The sequence below is a fragment of the Astatotilapia calliptera genome, chromosome 15, assembly GCF_900246225.1.
Source record: "Astatotilapia calliptera chromosome 15, fAstCal1.2, whole genome shotgun sequence".
Lineage (NCBI taxonomy): Eukaryota > Metazoa > Chordata > Actinopteri > Cichliformes > Cichlidae > Astatotilapia > Astatotilapia calliptera.
The window spans coordinates 4,907,086-4,924,525 of NC_039316.1; the positions used below are offsets into that span (position 1 = coordinate 4,907,086).

At 40.2% G+C, this 17,440-nt stretch overlaps 1 protein-coding gene across 1 annotated transcript in view; it reads left to right on the forward strand.

Moving 5' to 3' along the window:
- Positions 1-762: 762 nt before the first annotated feature.
- The window catches only part of itpkb (inositol-trisphosphate 3-kinase B), a 29,966-nt gene continuing 13,288 nt past the window's right edge, over positions 763-17,440 (forward strand). Inside the window, exons 1-5 of the mRNA XM_026194834.1 lie at positions 763-1,223; positions 5,133-5,305; positions 5,657-5,807; positions 6,163-6,447; positions 7,488-8,411. Of these exons, the coding sequence (XP_026050619.1) occupies positions 5,265-5,305; positions 5,657-5,807; positions 6,163-6,447; positions 7,488-8,411 (1,401 nt within the window). The 5' untranslated portion in view covers positions 763-1,223; positions 5,133-5,264. The remainder of the gene's footprint in view (positions 1,224-5,132; positions 5,306-5,656; positions 5,808-6,162; positions 6,448-7,487; positions 8,412-17,440) is intronic.

The window sequence follows — 17,440 nt, forward strand, 5'->3', positions numbered from 1 at the left end:
TGTACTTTCACAGTGCTTCCACCTCAGTCCAGTAGAGGACCTTTGGGATGTGGTGGAATGGGAGCAGGCACTGTGTCATGTTACCATGTCAATATGGATCAAAATCTCTGAAGAATGTTTTCAGAACACTGTTGCATCTTTGCTATGAAGAAATAAGGCAGTTCTGAAGGCAATTCTAAGGGTTTACAACCTAATAAAGTGCCCAGCTCTAATAAAGTATCATTACCATAGTTTCGTAAAAAACGGGTAGTAACACTAAAGGCCATATTATAATAATACTACACTCTGATCAGGGTAATTCTGTCTGTGAACTGCAGCTAATTTTAGCTAGCCTACACATTTCACTAACAATATTTCCTGCTGTAATAACCACAAAACACTGGATTCCTAAATACTGCAGGCTACCTGCTTTGCTTGCGCAGTCATGCATATCCTTAATCACTGTCAAGCCAAATAAAGCTAATTTGAATTAGATGGAAGAACCTACAAGATAACGACGACAGCCGCGGTGTCAGCAGTATCTCACTTTTAACTCAAATCCACCGCTACTGCTACTTTTAATTAACTTTCAGCACGCGCGCTTGTGAGTATTTATACGAGGGTTTCCCCGCAGGAGTGCACGTGCGTCCACAAAGCGAGAGAACACGGCTCGCGTTCGGCTTTTCAGTTTTTAGCCCTGCAGTGAACCGAGAGAGAGAGAGAGAGAGAGAGAGAGAGTGAGGGAGAGGGAGAGAGAGAGGGGAGAGAGAGAGCGATACTCCGTGGTTGCTTCCGGCTTCAAGCACTCAGACAAACAGCGCTTTACTACGAGCAGCGAGCAACACATGACAACAGAAACCTCACCAGAAAGTGCTTATCCTGAGAGCAAAGCCGTGACGGGAATTCAACTGGACCGACTCTGAAATGCTTTAGTCTTCTTCACCAACAACCAGATGCTCACAGAAGAAAAGGACATTTAAAGTTTTTTTCTTCTGTTGAAGAGGGTTTTTTTAATTTGTTTTTTTTGGTGAAAAGGCGTTTGCGTCGAAGTTGGTTCATGGAAAAAAAGTCAAACCGCACGAGACAGGAGTAGAGACTGGTGCTGCCTTTGTGCGTTTGCTGTTGCGATTGTCACACTCAGAGACAGCGAAGACTCATCATCGAGATATTGCTGCTGGAGATGACCGTAATATCACAGACTGATTAAAGCGTCCCGCAGCAGCTTTGGAGAGGACGGGGCTGAGGTAAGATAACACCGGCATGACCTCCATCACAGCAGCACCGTGACTGGATGTAGCTTTATTACAGTTTAATACCAGCACCTCGGTACGGAGAGGTAGCATCCTCTTTGGTGGGCTGAGAGGCCAAGCCAACGTGGGGAAGCTTTCTTCTTTCTTTGCCCTTATTTTGTGTTTTATGCAGCGTCGTGCAGGCTAAAGTTGAGTTTTCAAACCTGGAGTTTTAGAACATTTTGTGGGAGCTGAATCCAGAAATGGACCCAATTATCAAAGCTGAATCATTGCAAATACCTTATCTAATCGCTTTGGACTAGCCTTCAATGACTGCAAGAGGTAACCATTCATGGAAAACTGAAATACAGCCACTGACTTTAAAAGTGGTTAAAGTCATTTTTTAAATAGACAAAATTCTAAAGTCTTTATATACACATTTCTGTGCCTTACATAGGCCACCCTTTAAATGTCATTAACTTTTGCTTCTAAAATAAATCTAGAGCAGACAGATTAAAAAATAAATAAATTCCCTTATATAAATAATTTTATCAATTTGTACGCAGATCCATAATTTGAGCGGCTATATAACCCAATAGCTTGTATAATAGTAGATATTACGAGATAAATAATAGCATTAGATTATACAGTTTATTTCATTACTGATTAATCTGTCTGCCTTCCCTTGAATATTTGCTTGGTGTAAATAAATGATTGTTTTGTCCCACCCAAGAGTCCAAAATCCCACATATTCCCTTATCTTTAATGTGTAACAGTAAAATAGCAAATCAGCATACTGGAGAAGCTGGTAGCAAAAGTTAAATTTTAAGAAATACCTCGTTTTTAGAACAATTGCTGATCACTGGAGCTCAGTTTATTTATAATTTTTCTGACTCAAGCCCTTTGAAAATGAGATACTGAGCTCTGCGTGTTCCATCTGCTAGGAGTGTGTGATATGGACACTCTCATCTATCGTTATATGTGCAGTTTTATTTAGAAAACCCATCTATCTGTTGATGTATTGTAAAGAGAAGCTGCTTATGTACTGCTTAATCCTTTTAAACCAGTCACATAAACATTCAAAGTTACTATAAACTGTAGAAGTGTAACATTGCCCAGAATATCCTAATACCCAAAGAGAGGTTTTAAAAGGGTAAACACTGCAAAGCTCACAAAGAAACAGATGTCACTGTAATATATCATCTTTTTACCTTTGTTAAACCCATCCTGATAATATCTGCTTGTAAATTCCAAGGAGTGTTCATCGTCATCATCATCATGTTCCACACTTTTTTTCCCTTCAGCTGCCTTTTTATTAGTGTATTGCATGTAGGTTTATTGCCCACTTGTGTAGGCAAGCGGACAGTTTGAATGCTCGCGCAGTCCCACTCAGTGTGTGTGTGTGAGATATTAGGCTGTGCTAAAGCACTGACAACACTCTGAAGTGGTTTAAGTGTGGTAATGCGAGTGTATTGACAACAGGGTTTGTTTAAAGAAATAAAGTATGTTGTAGTGTAGCTGTCAAATTCATTTCTCTTCTGTTGAATGTTGTCTTTCAGGAAATGCCCTGCCCCTTTTTTTAGGCCATTGTGGCACAATGGATGCATTTTGCTTTATATATGATCTGACTCATCTCATTTGAAGCACCTTGATCCACTTTATGAAGCGGTCAGTCAGTTGTTTAAGACTTTTTAATTTCTCTTTTAGTAACAGTCTAAATTTAAATGGTCCGAGTGGGGCAACAAACCCCACGAAGCTAAATATTCAAAACATTTTGAGTTGTCCTGAGATGGAGATAGATTTTTGGGTTTCAGCTACACATCTGCAAGTGTGAAAATAGTTTCTGGTGCCCAGTGCCTTTTCATTACTCACTCCGAGCTGTTTCATGGAAAGTAAATCCCCTACTTCTGCATGAGAGGTTCAGAAAAGACAACCAAAATAGCCTGTGAGGACCTCTCTTTCCCCCCTTTCTCTTCCTTCTTTTATCAATCCTGCACTGTCTCCGTGTCTCCCTCTCAGACTTCCCTCATCCCCTGTGGGCCTTTGTGTTGCTTCCACTAAGACTAAAGCACAGACAAGTGATTAAACAGTGTGAAAAAGTAGGAGTGGTGGTTTTTGTGAAGTACTCGAGAGGCGAGACATTCAGATTGTTTTCTGCCTCTATCTAACTGCGTCACAACCCAACGAGGAAATCCCATCTTTACCCCCTGGTTCATAAACTGCTGTCTAACTTACCAGGAATCAAAACTCATGCCAAGGCAGTTTTTGGCAAGGTGGCGAGAACAAGAATCCTGTTATGCTTGGGAGAAGCCAACTTGACTGAAAAGATTTGAAAAGCTCTAGATTGTTAGAGATACAGGCTTCAGCTGGGTGTTCTTACCTGCAAACTAGTTGTTTGGTGTGAAAAATATACAGTGTGTTTCTGTCTCTTTTAAGCTATGTTACCTGGGCTGACCACATTCCATTTCACTGTTGCTAAAATATCTTGCTCAGCTGCAGAAGGAAAAACACTTAATATCTACACTCATTTATCAGTCTCGCTTGAAGCTGAGCATTTGAAATTTAAAGTATGATGTTGAATAAAATTGAAACAAAGTAGGAGCCACTGAGAAATTAGACGTGTTTGAAAGCGCTGCGCAGTTGACCACTCCAAATCAAACACTTCTGTTGCACAGTATTTGCATGGCTTTTTTTCCACTGCGGGACATGGAACTACAAGCTGTTATGCAGCTTAACTGCATGCATTGAGGTGTATGTGACTGAAACAATAGATTATATAATAGAAAGCCTATTCTGTTCTTGAGTTCAAGGTTAACTGTGAGTTAATATATGCTAAGTCAGTATACTTAGTTGGCTTTGTAAGATGATTTTTACATTAGAAATAAAATAAAGAATTTGTATACAAATCTAACATTTATTTTTTATGCAAAAAATAAATCAAAATAAACCAGAAGATACACAGTTTCTGCAATATTGTAATGTTTTTATTATTTTTTGAATTTGGCCAATCAGAGTGCAGGACCAAAAACCAATACCACTGCAAAAAGAGAAGTACTAATCGGTGACAGCACATTTCTGTGTGTCACATCATGATAATGGGATTTAAATAGGCTGAGAAGAATCAGCAGTAGAATATTGATTTATTTACAATAACATGTTTCTAACAGTTAGTTTAAAATAATATGATTCTTTATAAATCATTTTAAAAAGAAGAGGAACTGAACTCTGGAACACCTTTAATTAATTACTGTCAGGTAATAAGGGGACTATGCACAAGTGTTTTGGATTGTAACACTGACACCATCATTTTAACTATAATTTCTCACTCTCCCACATTGGCTGGTTTATATGTCTCCTCAGTTCAGCAATTTTTCTGCAGGCCTCTCCCCTGAAGGAATGTCATGTCATGTTTAGACTGCAGCTCATTTCTCAAATAAGTGTAAGTGCTGCAGCACCGAGAAGAGCAAAACAATAGTGAGAGATTGATTGGGAGGAATTTTGGCAGTTGTGGCACTGGTCCTTTTATAACAAAGTTGTATACGGTAGCACGAAAACCTGGTGTAAAAAAGATCAGTGCCCTGATGGATGAGCTGTGAACTCTGGAATAAATTGGCTTTTCAAATTTTGAAATGAGCACCATAAAAATCTCTGCATTTTTGTAACATTGACAGCCAAAACTGCAAATTTTATCCAGTGACTGAAATGTTTTATCTTGCAGCATTTATCCTTCATTTATCTGCTTCACTTTCTCTCTGTTTTATGCTTTTTGTCCATCACACAGTTACTAATGGAAAATCGGAGGCCCAGTGTTTGAAAGGGACTTTTATGTACAAAGGATTATGTTAAAGACTGTTTGTTATTTTGATATTTAGTCATAACAGGGCTTTGACATACTAAAACAAACTTCTCTTGACTTTTTTTTAGCGCTGGGTACAGATTTTTCTGTGATTATATGCAGAGGAACCACTGAAAGCTGATCTCCAGACCTCCCTGTAGCTACAGGGGAGCTTGTCAGATGTGTACCCAGCACTCAAAGCCCCTGGCTTGGCCGCGGGGATGGCAGCCTCTGCCCTGAACCTAAACGGAGTCATGAACAGGTATGGGATTTCTCAAAAGTCTCATTTGCTTTTAACAGTTGAGAGAATACACAGATTTCCCAGAACGTTTTCGCATGGGAATTGTATACTTTAAACATATTTAGCTGCTGATGTAGCCGTTAAACCAGACCAACAGGATTTCTTTTTTTGTTTGTACTCCATTAGAGAGCAATTAATAACTTTAAGGGACACATACTTAATGGGCATGCTGTCAGTGAATGTCCTCTTTATTTCAAGTCTAGGTTTCACTGATGTGTCCTATTTAGTCACTAATATAATTACAACCTATTGAAGCACATTAACCTAAAAATAAACTCTCTCTTATCGTCTCTCCACATCACATCTCCACAGTGGTAATCAGTTTCACACCCAGCCAGGCTCCTCTAGTGCCAGCTCTCGAGCCCGAATCACACCAGCTGCCCGACCTGTGCTGCCAGTTCCAGATCGGAGCACCTACTGCCAGTTACTGGGAGGAGGTCTCTACAGCCCAACGAGTCCACAGGTAGCCTGTTCATCACATCCACCAAAATCTGAAGAGACTGTTCATGTATTTTCCAGCTTTTTCTAGTAGATTATTGTCTAGACAAAAGCACTAGAGCAACAGTAAAACACCTTGAAAGCTTATTTCAGTAAGATAGATAATAGTGGTATGCAACTGAGATTAATTTAATTAGCTCACTGAAACTACACTAGGTTTTACCTTGATGCTACAATTTCCACTTGTTGTAGTTCAGTATGGGAATGCGAAATAGAAACTGCTTAGATTATTTATATTTTATATATTGTACAGCTCATATTGTTTTACATTTCCTGTTAGTAAATCCCATGTTGTTTTATTTTGTATTTTTTCCTTTTAGACAAGCCCTCGTGGCTTGGGTCAAACCTTTATCTTCCCTTCTTCACCCTTGCGCTCGCCTAGCCCCACACCTCGCGCTCGCTCCCCCTCGCCGCGAAGCCCGGAGCTCCTAGGAGTCAATGTGGGCCAGCGAGTCCGACGCCTGAGCTCGCCTGGCGGTGAAGATAGAGGGGACGAAGACGGCCACGAGGAGAGGGGACGAGAGACGGGAGGAGGAGAGAAGCGAGAAGAGAGGAGACGCCAAGCGCAGCTGCTGCAGATTCACAGAGAGCTGCAGAACGTTGAGGTGATCAGACCTGTGCTTTTCAATTATGTCCATCCTCATTCTCAGCATGTTTTATCAGCTTTTTAGAAATACTTGCTACATCTACCACCATTTCTGTCTGCATCCAAAAAATGCAGTTATGCAACAAAGCAATTAAATAAAAAATAGAAGGATTTCCTGGTTTAATTTGATTTGCTGGGGCAGTCACGTCAATGCCACCATAGCTACTCTTACACAGCTGTAGGTGATGAGGGTGAAAAGTAAAAGGTAGGCCACATGCATTTTCAGCTGTTTCTTTCTTGTGTTTTTATGTATATAGAAAAGCTGTCTGCATGTCATTCAATAAAACAGTTACAGGATTTTTCATCAGGTCTTCCTGAAAACAGAAGTTGCAAAACTTAGTGGGATTTACTAAAACAAATACAGCTTTTATGTAATATAATCCACTTCCATTTAAGACTTTTAATGGTTTTCATCATGCATAAACTATTAAAGAAAATAGGCACTCTATAATATGTTGAAGCTTGTGAGTTTACGCAACTTGGCTTCTTTAGAGGTTGCTGTGCACTGATTAAACAAAAGAGGGACCAGAATTAGATTTCTTTCAGTTTGATTTCAATACAAATTTAACAAAAGTACTTTTGTTGGTTTAAATTCATCCTGACATTTATGCTCCCTCACCCTCTTTCTCCTTATTCTTACTGAGGGGAATGCCAACATACTTTAGAACTGACTGTGAAACTGCAGACAGTCACACACTGAAGTTGTAGCGTGCCAGTGGCCCATTTTTCAAGTACTCTGTTTAATGCCAGGCGATGGAAAATTTGAGCGCCGTGGGCCATTCCTGCTGTGTTTTCTTAATATTGGTGTTTTTTGTTATGATATTTTTTCAATTACTTCTTCTCTGTTTATTTTTCTGACATTTTCCAAAGCTCTGCTACACCTGTGAAATCCTAAACTATTTAAACCAAATATTGAAAACACAAATATGCATCAAAGCATAATTCTCTGCAGTAAGACCAAGACAATCAAACCGTAGTTTCAATGTTCTCTCTGTGCAGGTGAGGGGAAAAGTTGGCATTTTTGAGGCCCACATTTCCGGGATCCGTGCCCAGGTACTTAATAGTGAGCTCCAGCGCAGCCCTCGGTCTCCCAGACGAGTGACTCAACAAACTCCTTCTGATCCTGGCAAAGGAAACACAGCTCTGGATCACCTAATGACTCACCCACAAGAAATTAAAGCCCCCTCTGTTGTCCAAAATGGGAGAGAAAGGGATGAAGAAACAAAGGAAGGAGAAAGAAGCGAAGAAGGAAAGAGTGATGGTGAGAGGGACAGCAGCAGCACTAAATCAAATACAGACAACAAGACACTGATTAAACAAAATGACTGCCTTTCAGAAACATTAAAGCAAACTCCCTGTTTAGATGGACTGTTTGATAAAGGTTTTCTTGAGACATTTGATAAAGATCGAATGACAGACACAGAGAAAAAAGAGGGAGAAGTACTGAGGGACATGGAAACAGAGAGCAAGCAACTGTTCGGAGATGAAAGAGATCTGATGGATCAGAAAGAGGACCTGTTGTGTACTAAAATGCTGCTCCAGCCAGAAGGACACACGTTGGAGGTTAATCCTGAAATGTCCCAGGCACAAAGCAGCGAGAGCACCCCTTGTTTGCTCGACATGACCGAGCACACCTCAAACCACTCTTCCATCCCTGCCGTCATAGTAACTGACCACGGTTTGGAAAACCAGCCTCAAACTTCTGAAGGCTCCTGCTCAGACCAGGGGCGAAGCTGCTCGCCTAGCCCCAGTTCTAGCCCCGTGCCAAACTCCACTCGTTCTCTCAGGAAGCTGTCATCGTCCTCTGCCTCCTCAGCCGGTTTCTCCTCTTCGTGGGAGGAGTCGGAGGAGGATATTTCCAGTGATACGGAGAAAGGAGAACAGCTTCTCAACCCTGCATTCCTCAGTTCTCAGCAGAAAGCAGTAAGTGGATTCAAAATCTGAGATTTGAGCTTGTTTGTCACTGTATCTACAGCCTGCTGGCTATTCAGTGGACCTGATTTAATTGGAAACTTCTAATAAGATTGTCGCATGAAATGCACACAGGAAATGTCAGGGATGGGTTCTTCTTGAAAGCTAGGGAACAGATAATAATGTTCTTCCTCTCAAAGAACCAACATACTTACAGCCATATCACAATTAATACAAGTGGCGCCATCATTTTAATGACTTTCCAACCATTCAGAGGCTCGCTGGTTTTGGTCATTTGAAGCATGCTTCAAAGAGCTTGAGTTTCCTAGCTAATGCATCATAATGGAACAAACATCTTGAGCGCTACAATTGAAGTGTGATCTGTGAACTGAAGGTCTGACCACAGAGATTGTCCATTCATGTAGCGCTGCATACAGAAGCTGTATGCACAAAAGGAAACCAAAAGACTTGCCTGGCATGTTGTAAGATGGTGTTGTAAGTTTTATGGAAGTTGTGTTGTTGACCTCACAGTGGAGTATGATCTTAACTAGCTCATAACCACAGCATTCTTTCATGTCAGGGTCTCACAACCATTCCCGTTGGATGAGCTAAGCTGGAAAGTTTGCACTTTTCTCAACAACTATATATAGCTGTATCAGTAAGTGACGATGACAAAAAATGCAAAACTTACTGATGAGGAGGAAAGGATACTGTAGGATGTAGGATTATGAACTGTTGACTGACAAACTGGTGGTGTAGTTGTAGCATGCCAAACTTTGTTGAGAAAATGTAGGAAAAATGTAGTATCCCCCCGCCCTCGGTTTCTTACTTTTGTTGAGAGTAAATGGTTTGCAATGGCGCTAACTCTGCACACCTTTCTTTTAACAGATTGTCTTTGAACTTTTGAGCTTTTGAAATTAAGCTGCTGTTAAGCGTCATGTGTGGTCAGCTTCATTCCCATCAGACTTACAGATGTTTGGGGTTGGCGCCGCTTTGGCTTTAGGCTAATTAAAACTTGTTCAGCAATAATTATTGTGGTCAGAGTCGACAATTTCTGATTAGCTCCATTGTTGCTTTCTTCTCTTCACCCTGTTTCTGCTTGCCCCCTCACACACACATGAAACACACACACTGTAATAGACGAGAAACTATGAAAGAAACTGGCACAGTCATTAAGGATTGCAGAATGAGAACAAAGACTCGTAGTTTGCTGACAAGTTCAAACTAATTAGGTAAATAACTATAAATAAAAGAAATAACTATTTTGTCCCTTTTTGGCTTCTTGCAGGGGAGCAGAGATTTTTTTAAATCACGTTAAGCACTGAATTTTAAGTTGTGTGAATAATATGAACATTTCATTAAAAAATTTTGAAAATAATGGAAAAGCTAAAGTTTTGTAACATTTTTGATAAATGACTGTCACTAATAAAATAATGAGACTGTATCAACAAAGATAATCTCAAAATATTTTTAAGCCATGCCAGGAGTAGCACTGTGGTAATGCTGGGTGTATCTATTGGTCTGCTTTTTTTGTTGTTTTTGTTGTTTTGTTTTGGGGTTTGTTTGTTTTTTCAGATCAAGCATCAAGCTGGTTGTTGTGAAATTTTTTCAGATTTGAGACTTTAGTAAAATAAATACAGTCCTTTGTATGAATGGAAACACTGTAAGCATACTACTTTTTTAATATTAGCATGTGAGCATCTCCTCCACCATGTAGTTTCCTTTTCCTTCTTTTTTAATGGAAGTCCAACAGGTTACGAAACACTAAACCTGCTGATGTGATGTTGTAGCTTATCTTTTCCTGGAAGGAGTTTGTTTCTGCGAGACTCTCTAATGGCAACTGTCCTGAAAAATGATGCTTATCAGTGTGCTTTTTCCCCAAATCTTTTTACAAGCCTGTAGTAAACAATCACTGCGTACACCGATCATAATCGGCTCCCACCGAATGATGCAATCACTACATTCACAATACAGTAACAGAAAAAATGGCACATTGGATCAGCGTTAGTCATCAAAAGAAGAAAACATCATCATTGCTGACTGTGCATTTGGCTTCGCCCAAAGGCAACTTTATAACTTGGGTGTTGCAGTGCAATTAAAATATGCCTATATGAAAGCAAAGGGGCCCGTGAGTGCGACCTTAAACCAGAAGCCTCTCATTGTATGGCTCATTATTCACGATAACAAAGCTACCTCTGTGCCCCAACCTGTGTCTGTGTGTGTGTGTGTGTGTGGGGGGGGGGGGGGGGGGGGGGGGATCAAAATGAGGGAAAGCTGGAGAAGTTGCTAGTCACACACACTTAGGCTTTTCCTGCACTTGGATGCAGTTCAGAGAGGAGGCTGAGGCCTGATTGGGTATGTAGTGTGTGTAGGTGGGTGGGCGGATGTGTTTTTATTTGTAGCCAGCAAAGGTTCACAAGGCCATCTCACTTCTGCTTTGAAACACGACTTAACGAAGGATTGTATAACTGCTTTTAATGTTTCTTACACAGTGTGCCAGTCCCAGAGCTGGCTCTTGTTTAGCACTTAATAAGTGCTAAAAAATCGGTTTCTGGCTTTCAGAAAGAAGTGCTTATATTAAAAACAGCAACAGAAAAACTACTGAAATATTCAGTGTATAGCCATATTACCGGATGAAATCAATGAGATGGTAGATTGACCAAAGATTTTTCACTTGCAAATGCGTTCTTTTTTTCTTGCATATTTAACGAATGACCCCACCCGAAACCAATATCCTAGCTCTCACCAGCCGACTCGCATTACAAACGATTTGTTTAAGTGATCTTGGCTTGTGGATTTGAATATTGTTTGTATTGCTCTTTGCATATTTCCGGTCATTGTTTTTGGTTTTATCCAGGCAGAGAAAGCGACAGAAGCTCTTCATGGCGCAGATATGTCAAACGTGTGGGTTATTCATGTTTTTGTCACAGTTCCTGATCCGTACAGTTTTAAGGAAACCTGGTGAGTCTGTGCAAGAGGCAAACGTGCAGAAACACATAAAGCATGCTCGCTTGTGTGGGAGGTATGTAGGAGAGAGGAGAGGGAGAGAGAGAAGAGGAGTGATACTGTGAGAATAAGAAAGAACGAAAAACAAAGTGAGCTCGACAGTAAAACTGGCAGAGAGACAGAGCAGAAAAAAAGGGCACGACAGGAAAAGTTGTACAAAGTGTACTGCATATTAGCCATGTTGTTTTCAGCTGGCTTTACAGGGAAAATCGTTTTTAGCCTTCTTCTAATGGCAGCTTGGCGCAGGGATACACATTGTGTGGCATTTTCCAAAGGAAACGACACTGCACGGATATTGTTTGGGGATATTATTAATAAAGGATTTGAAACCCTAATAGGAAATTCATAGATTCAGAGTTAAATGTAGCACCAGCACTGCTAGATCTACAAAAAGAGATTTTTTTAAATGATAAAATTTCATGCATGCTTTTTAAAAATGAAAGTTTGTGTGTGACACAAATGTGCTCCCCTTGAATAGATTAACCCCAGATAAAGTTTATGCTCTGTATTCAAATGTAGCTGCATTTGTATTCTTCACCACTGAATTCACCTTTGTTTTCATTAATACGTGCTTCTGCTGTTAGCTTTTGGATTATATGAAGTCAGTTCACGCTTAACTGGTAGGGGTTGGAATCTGAACAGAGCCATATATAGACACTGTTTGGCTGATCTTTTCACTGGTGGGCATCTTTCCAAGGTTAGAAGACACACACTGCAGGCGCTGCCAGCGTTGCCATAGCTTTACTTAACTTCTCACAAAAGGACACCTGCCATAGATTGGCATCAGCACCTTTTTTCTTTCTGTAAGATTTCAGTTGAGCTCTGTGGAATAAAAAATTAAGCCACCAGTGACTTACTTCGGGTGACAGTCAGTCGTTTGCTTCTCTTTAAAAATCCACATGAGAGTAGTTTAAACCTAAACAGATCTTGATAGACTTGCATGTAAGTGAAAACTAACTAGTTTGGTTAAATAGTGTTAAACTGAAATTGTGTGCATCAGTAAGAATCATGGCATCGATTTAGACGCCAGTTCAAATGATCCTAATGATCGATTTAATGAAAATATGAACTTGATATTACAACAGCTACAGAAAAGTAAAACCCTGCTATTTTGGTCAGGGTAAAAGTTAAATATTTCCATTGTTTATTAATCATTAAACATTTTGAATGTTCCTGCGCCTAAAAGTTAAGATTTTCGGCCATCTTTGATATCACAACAAAAATTTAAAAAATACTGTTTGGCTGTTTGGAGTGTAATTTCACTCTTTTGTTTTTCTTTTCTTACATGGAAAGCAGCTTCATTGTTAGTGGCAGGCCTAAAAACTTTTACCAGTCCACAGCTTTAAATTGCCGGTTATTCTAAGAGTAAGATGGCAGATAAACTATGCAGCATGTTGCCGTGTTTACTGTTACTGTGAAGTTTTAAAGTTTGGGCGTCTTTTGTTTTTCACAGCTCTATTTAAATTTGCAAAATTACCTTTGACACACACAAATGTTTTCATTTTTTTTCTCCCCATTTTTTAATAAAATAGGAGCTTGAGTTTTGTTAAAGCTGTAGAGAACACTCCAGCCTCAGCTTCTGTAAAGCCTGATGTAAGACACTAAAGTTAAGTGGAGCAGAAGCTACAGCGGAACGGAAGTGGGGCAGGACTTATGAAAGTCACACTTTAAATGATGCAGACAGTGTGTTGTCACTCATGGTGCGTATTTACTCTCTGTAAAGCTCTGACTGCATCATGTTTTTTACCACAGTCCTCATTTGCTGAAAAGGTGTAGCAATTAAACAGATCAATATGCAAACAAACATGTCTTTTTGAATGAAGACTACACCCATGCTGCTGTATCTGTAAACTGTTAAACACACACACAGATACAGCTACACACACACATGTACATGCACTGATGCTTTAATCGACACACCCTCTGTACACACTACACACTGCAAATTCTTCTGGCTGATACTAGCTGTACATACTTTTCATGCAACACTGTGCACTCTTTTTTTCTTCTTCACAAGCCTACCTTAAACTAACTTTTACTTGATGCTTTAAAGTGCTGTCACACTCTGACCCAAACATAAATTTTTCCCATGCCTGGTTAATCCAACCTTGAATCGAAACTCACTCCCAATACCAAAAAACAAAAACCCTAAACTTTTGTTTTTATGTGTTGGAATGCACTGAAAGAAAATTCATTTCTGTGTCCACAACTGTAACTCAATTTGATTGGCACGCACACACACACACACACACACACACACACACACACACACACACACACACACACACAGTGTTTGTACTGCAGTGGAAAATCTTCACTACCACGGCGGTAAGTTTCCTAGCAACCCTGTGACGTCAAACCGAGTTTCCCTCTCACAGCTGTACAGTGTGTGTGTTTGGCAGAGACTGTAAGTTTGGTGTGTGCTGCAGAATGCCTGCCTGGTTAAGTCTGAGAGGGGAAACACCGGTCAATTCTTTATTTGGAGCTTTTTGTGAGAGTGAAGGAGCATGCATGTGCAGACTTGATTTGCTCTAGGCAGTGGAGGAGAGGTCAGACTCCTCTTACCGATGCTGACATTTGGGCTCAGAGCGTTATCGTCAGCTTTGGATACCAGCACACTGGGGAACCCCTGCTGGTTCTGACACATGATTAGAAAAGGGATGTAGAGCACACCTCATGAAGGAGTACTTGTAGATTTGATACTTGCATACAAACCATGTTTTCATAAGCAAACTGAGAACCCCCCCCCCCCCCCCCCCAAAAAAAAAAAAGAAAAGAAAACATTTTGAGGTGTTTCACAGTGAAGCCTAGATCTAGAGTCAGATATGCTTTTTAATGTTCCATACTGACCTCAATTTGGAAATAAGTCTCCTTATGACTGCAGCATTCAGTTACAACCCAGCTGAACAGTATCAAGCCTTTCTTTTTTCTTTTAGGTGTCCCTTTTTCTCGCCTTTGTCTCACTGTCAGTTTTGCAAAGCTGTTGTTCCACTGGCCAGCCTCGGTTGCTAAGATATTTATCATGCTCTCTCCAAGCATGTTGTTTTGCCTGCATCACACTCTGAGCAGTTTAATTTTGTTAGTGTGATTGTGGTGTTTGTGAGTCTCTGTGTGTGCCTCTAAAGTTTGCAGACTCAGACAGCTAGAGTGTTTGTATCTGCAGGGGACCTTGTGGTGAGCGATATCAGGCTTGTTATTTCCTCAGTGCCTCTCCGTTGAAAACATCAGCATGCATCAGTGTTTCCCCTGCTTCTTCACATTACACATTTATAACCCAGAGTCACCCTTTGCCCCCAAGGCTTTTTTAAAAATCACTCTCCACCCTTCTTTCTGTACTCCCTGCATGCAAATGAGTGATATCTGGTTGCCTTATATAACCTTGGGCCTCCTGATCGAGACAAAAATATCAAATTTCCACATCATCTATGCGTATGGTTTGCAACAACAATTGTTTTAATACTGCGTGTAATAATTTTCCAGCTGTAGAATCTATAGGAGTCACTTGCCTAATGCAAATTTTGCACAAGAGCATGTCTGCACGCATGTGCTGAGGAACGTGATGCACATTTTGTAGGCATGATAATCAAGAGGCCAATAAAACGTCCATGCGTTTACAGAGGGCAAGGCCATTTTTTTCTGTCGTTTTTTGTTTGTAGTCAGCGGCGGATGTGGAAAATACTGTCGCTGAGGCAAGCGGCAACCCCCCCACTTCCTGTCTGCAAGAAGTTCCTTCGCTTACCATTTCCCCTATCTCTCTCTCTCTCTCTCTCTCTCTCTCTCTCTCTCTCTCTCTCTCTGTCTCTCTCTTTCTGTCTCTCTCAATGGAAACTTCACTAGTTCTCCCTCTCTCCCCTTGTCATCCAGCTGGTCTGGGGACAGGAGATAGGAGAGAGTGAGAAGAAGATGAGCATGTTGACTCTCAGGGAGGTTTGTGAGCAGAGAGCATTTGGCAAGCAGCACGCATCTTCATTTTCCTTATTTTTTTAAAAATGCAAACTTAAACAAATTAAGTGCAAACATAAGTACTTTTTCAAACAGCCAGAGGCAAGCATGGGAACACTTGGAAACTTGTAGCAAACCCATAGGTTGCGTTTAATAACACGGGTGTAACAATGTGCACAGTTTGTTTTGGTTTATTGCATCTCATGCTTTGGTGTAATACATAGGCCAAATTTAGCATCTATAGCTAAATTCATTATTTAACACAACAAACTGTTTATAAAACACAAGTGGAGATTTTGCTGGAAAGTGTTGGGAGATGTTTTCTTTGTACAAGTAATCTTTAATCATTTTAAGAACTCAATTAAGCTGTTTTGATGACTCAAGAGATCAGCTCAAGTTTCCCCTTACAGCTCCTGCTTTTATTTAAATTTGGGTAGGAACTTTGCCTTTAAGTTCGTGTATGTCCACAGGATCCATTATTTCCAGCCTTCCCATTGCCAGTTAATTTGCGGAGCCATCCGTGCAACGCATTTTGGTTAAGCGCCAAAGCGTTCAGTCACTCCAGTCCCCATTCCCACAAAGTTAAGATCTCTGGAAATTGCCGAGCAGCATTTGAACTGGCTGATGTTCATTTAAAGTAAAGAGATATTCAGCAGCTGTTTAAAACTTATTTTGCTGAAGTATTTTCATAAAATAGGAGTGCATGCAAGGCATTCATCCAATCAGGTTGAAGAAGACAGAGAGTACTTGATAATCATCTTGCCCAACATGCATCCAGTTTCTTAGTAATGTGTGATCCTCCCCACGAAAACACACCCCTGTGAATGCTTATCTTTAGACAGCGAATTCTGACCAGAAATGTAGGAAGGGAGAGCAAAGGGGAGCAACATGTAGTAACATGTTGCACGGGGATGGTCATCAACACATTTACTGACTGCAGTCATGGTGCCAGAACTTTCAAGACAGCTCAGGATGGAGGTTGGTGGTTTGATGTTTGGCTGTTCCAATCTGAATGCTAAAGTGTCGTTGGGCCGAGTTTCTCCACTTTGCATTCATCGACGTGTGAATGTTAGATAGAAAGCACTTAGACGTAGATAAAAGCATGACTGTGAATGAGACATGTATAAGTGCTTTGATTGTTTTAGTAGAAAAGAGCTATATAAGCGCCAGTGCATACTTAAACAATAGTGATAATTAAACCTTACTAAATATATTATGTCAAATGCGGGTTGCAGTTAGTTAAAAATACGTGCCTTTCCTAGAGGATTTATGCATTTCTTCCAGTACATATCTGGTGACTGGCAATTTGCATATAAGCATGAAACAATGTGCGGAAAACCACACACATACGAAACAGAACAAAAAACCAGAGACACCGACACTACCAGATGAATGCTTCATGTATTAATAGATCACATACAGTCATCAGAGGAGTTTCAAAGTCTGTCAAAAGTGGTCGTCATAGTGTTTAAACAATGAAGCTGTAAAGTAGGTAGGACAGTTTGCAGACCATGCTGGGTTTGCTATAAAGGGACGACAGTGTAAATAAGTGCTGTGGCAATTAGGAAGATACAAATTAATCAACTGTGTAAGTCAGGGATGTCAAACTCACTTTACACTCATTTACAGGCTCACTTTCGTCTTAAGTGGGCCGGACTACTGAAACTTCCCTTCCTATCAGAAGTTTAACTGCACATTTAATTACATTTAATGTACTTTAACTTACTCATTAATAAATTAAACTGCATGGTTTTACAACATGATAATTGATTCTTTGGGATAAAAGTGTAAACTTACAGAAAGGGTTCAGGTAGCTCGTTGCTCAAACTGTCCTGTAATTATAAAGCAGAAAGTTCTAGTTCATTCACAAAAATCGTTCTGTTTTTGTTTATTTATTTGTTTTACAGTGGACACATTTTAAAAAGCAGACATTTCTGTAGTAGATAGTGGATAACAGGGACTTTTTTGCCATTTAATTGTTAATGTATTACTTTGGTGTGATATAAATGGCCTTGGAGGTCTTTATTAGCAGGAAAGCTGGAAAAAATTCATGAAAATACAGTTGACAGTCTATACCATTCTGGCTCCTGTGC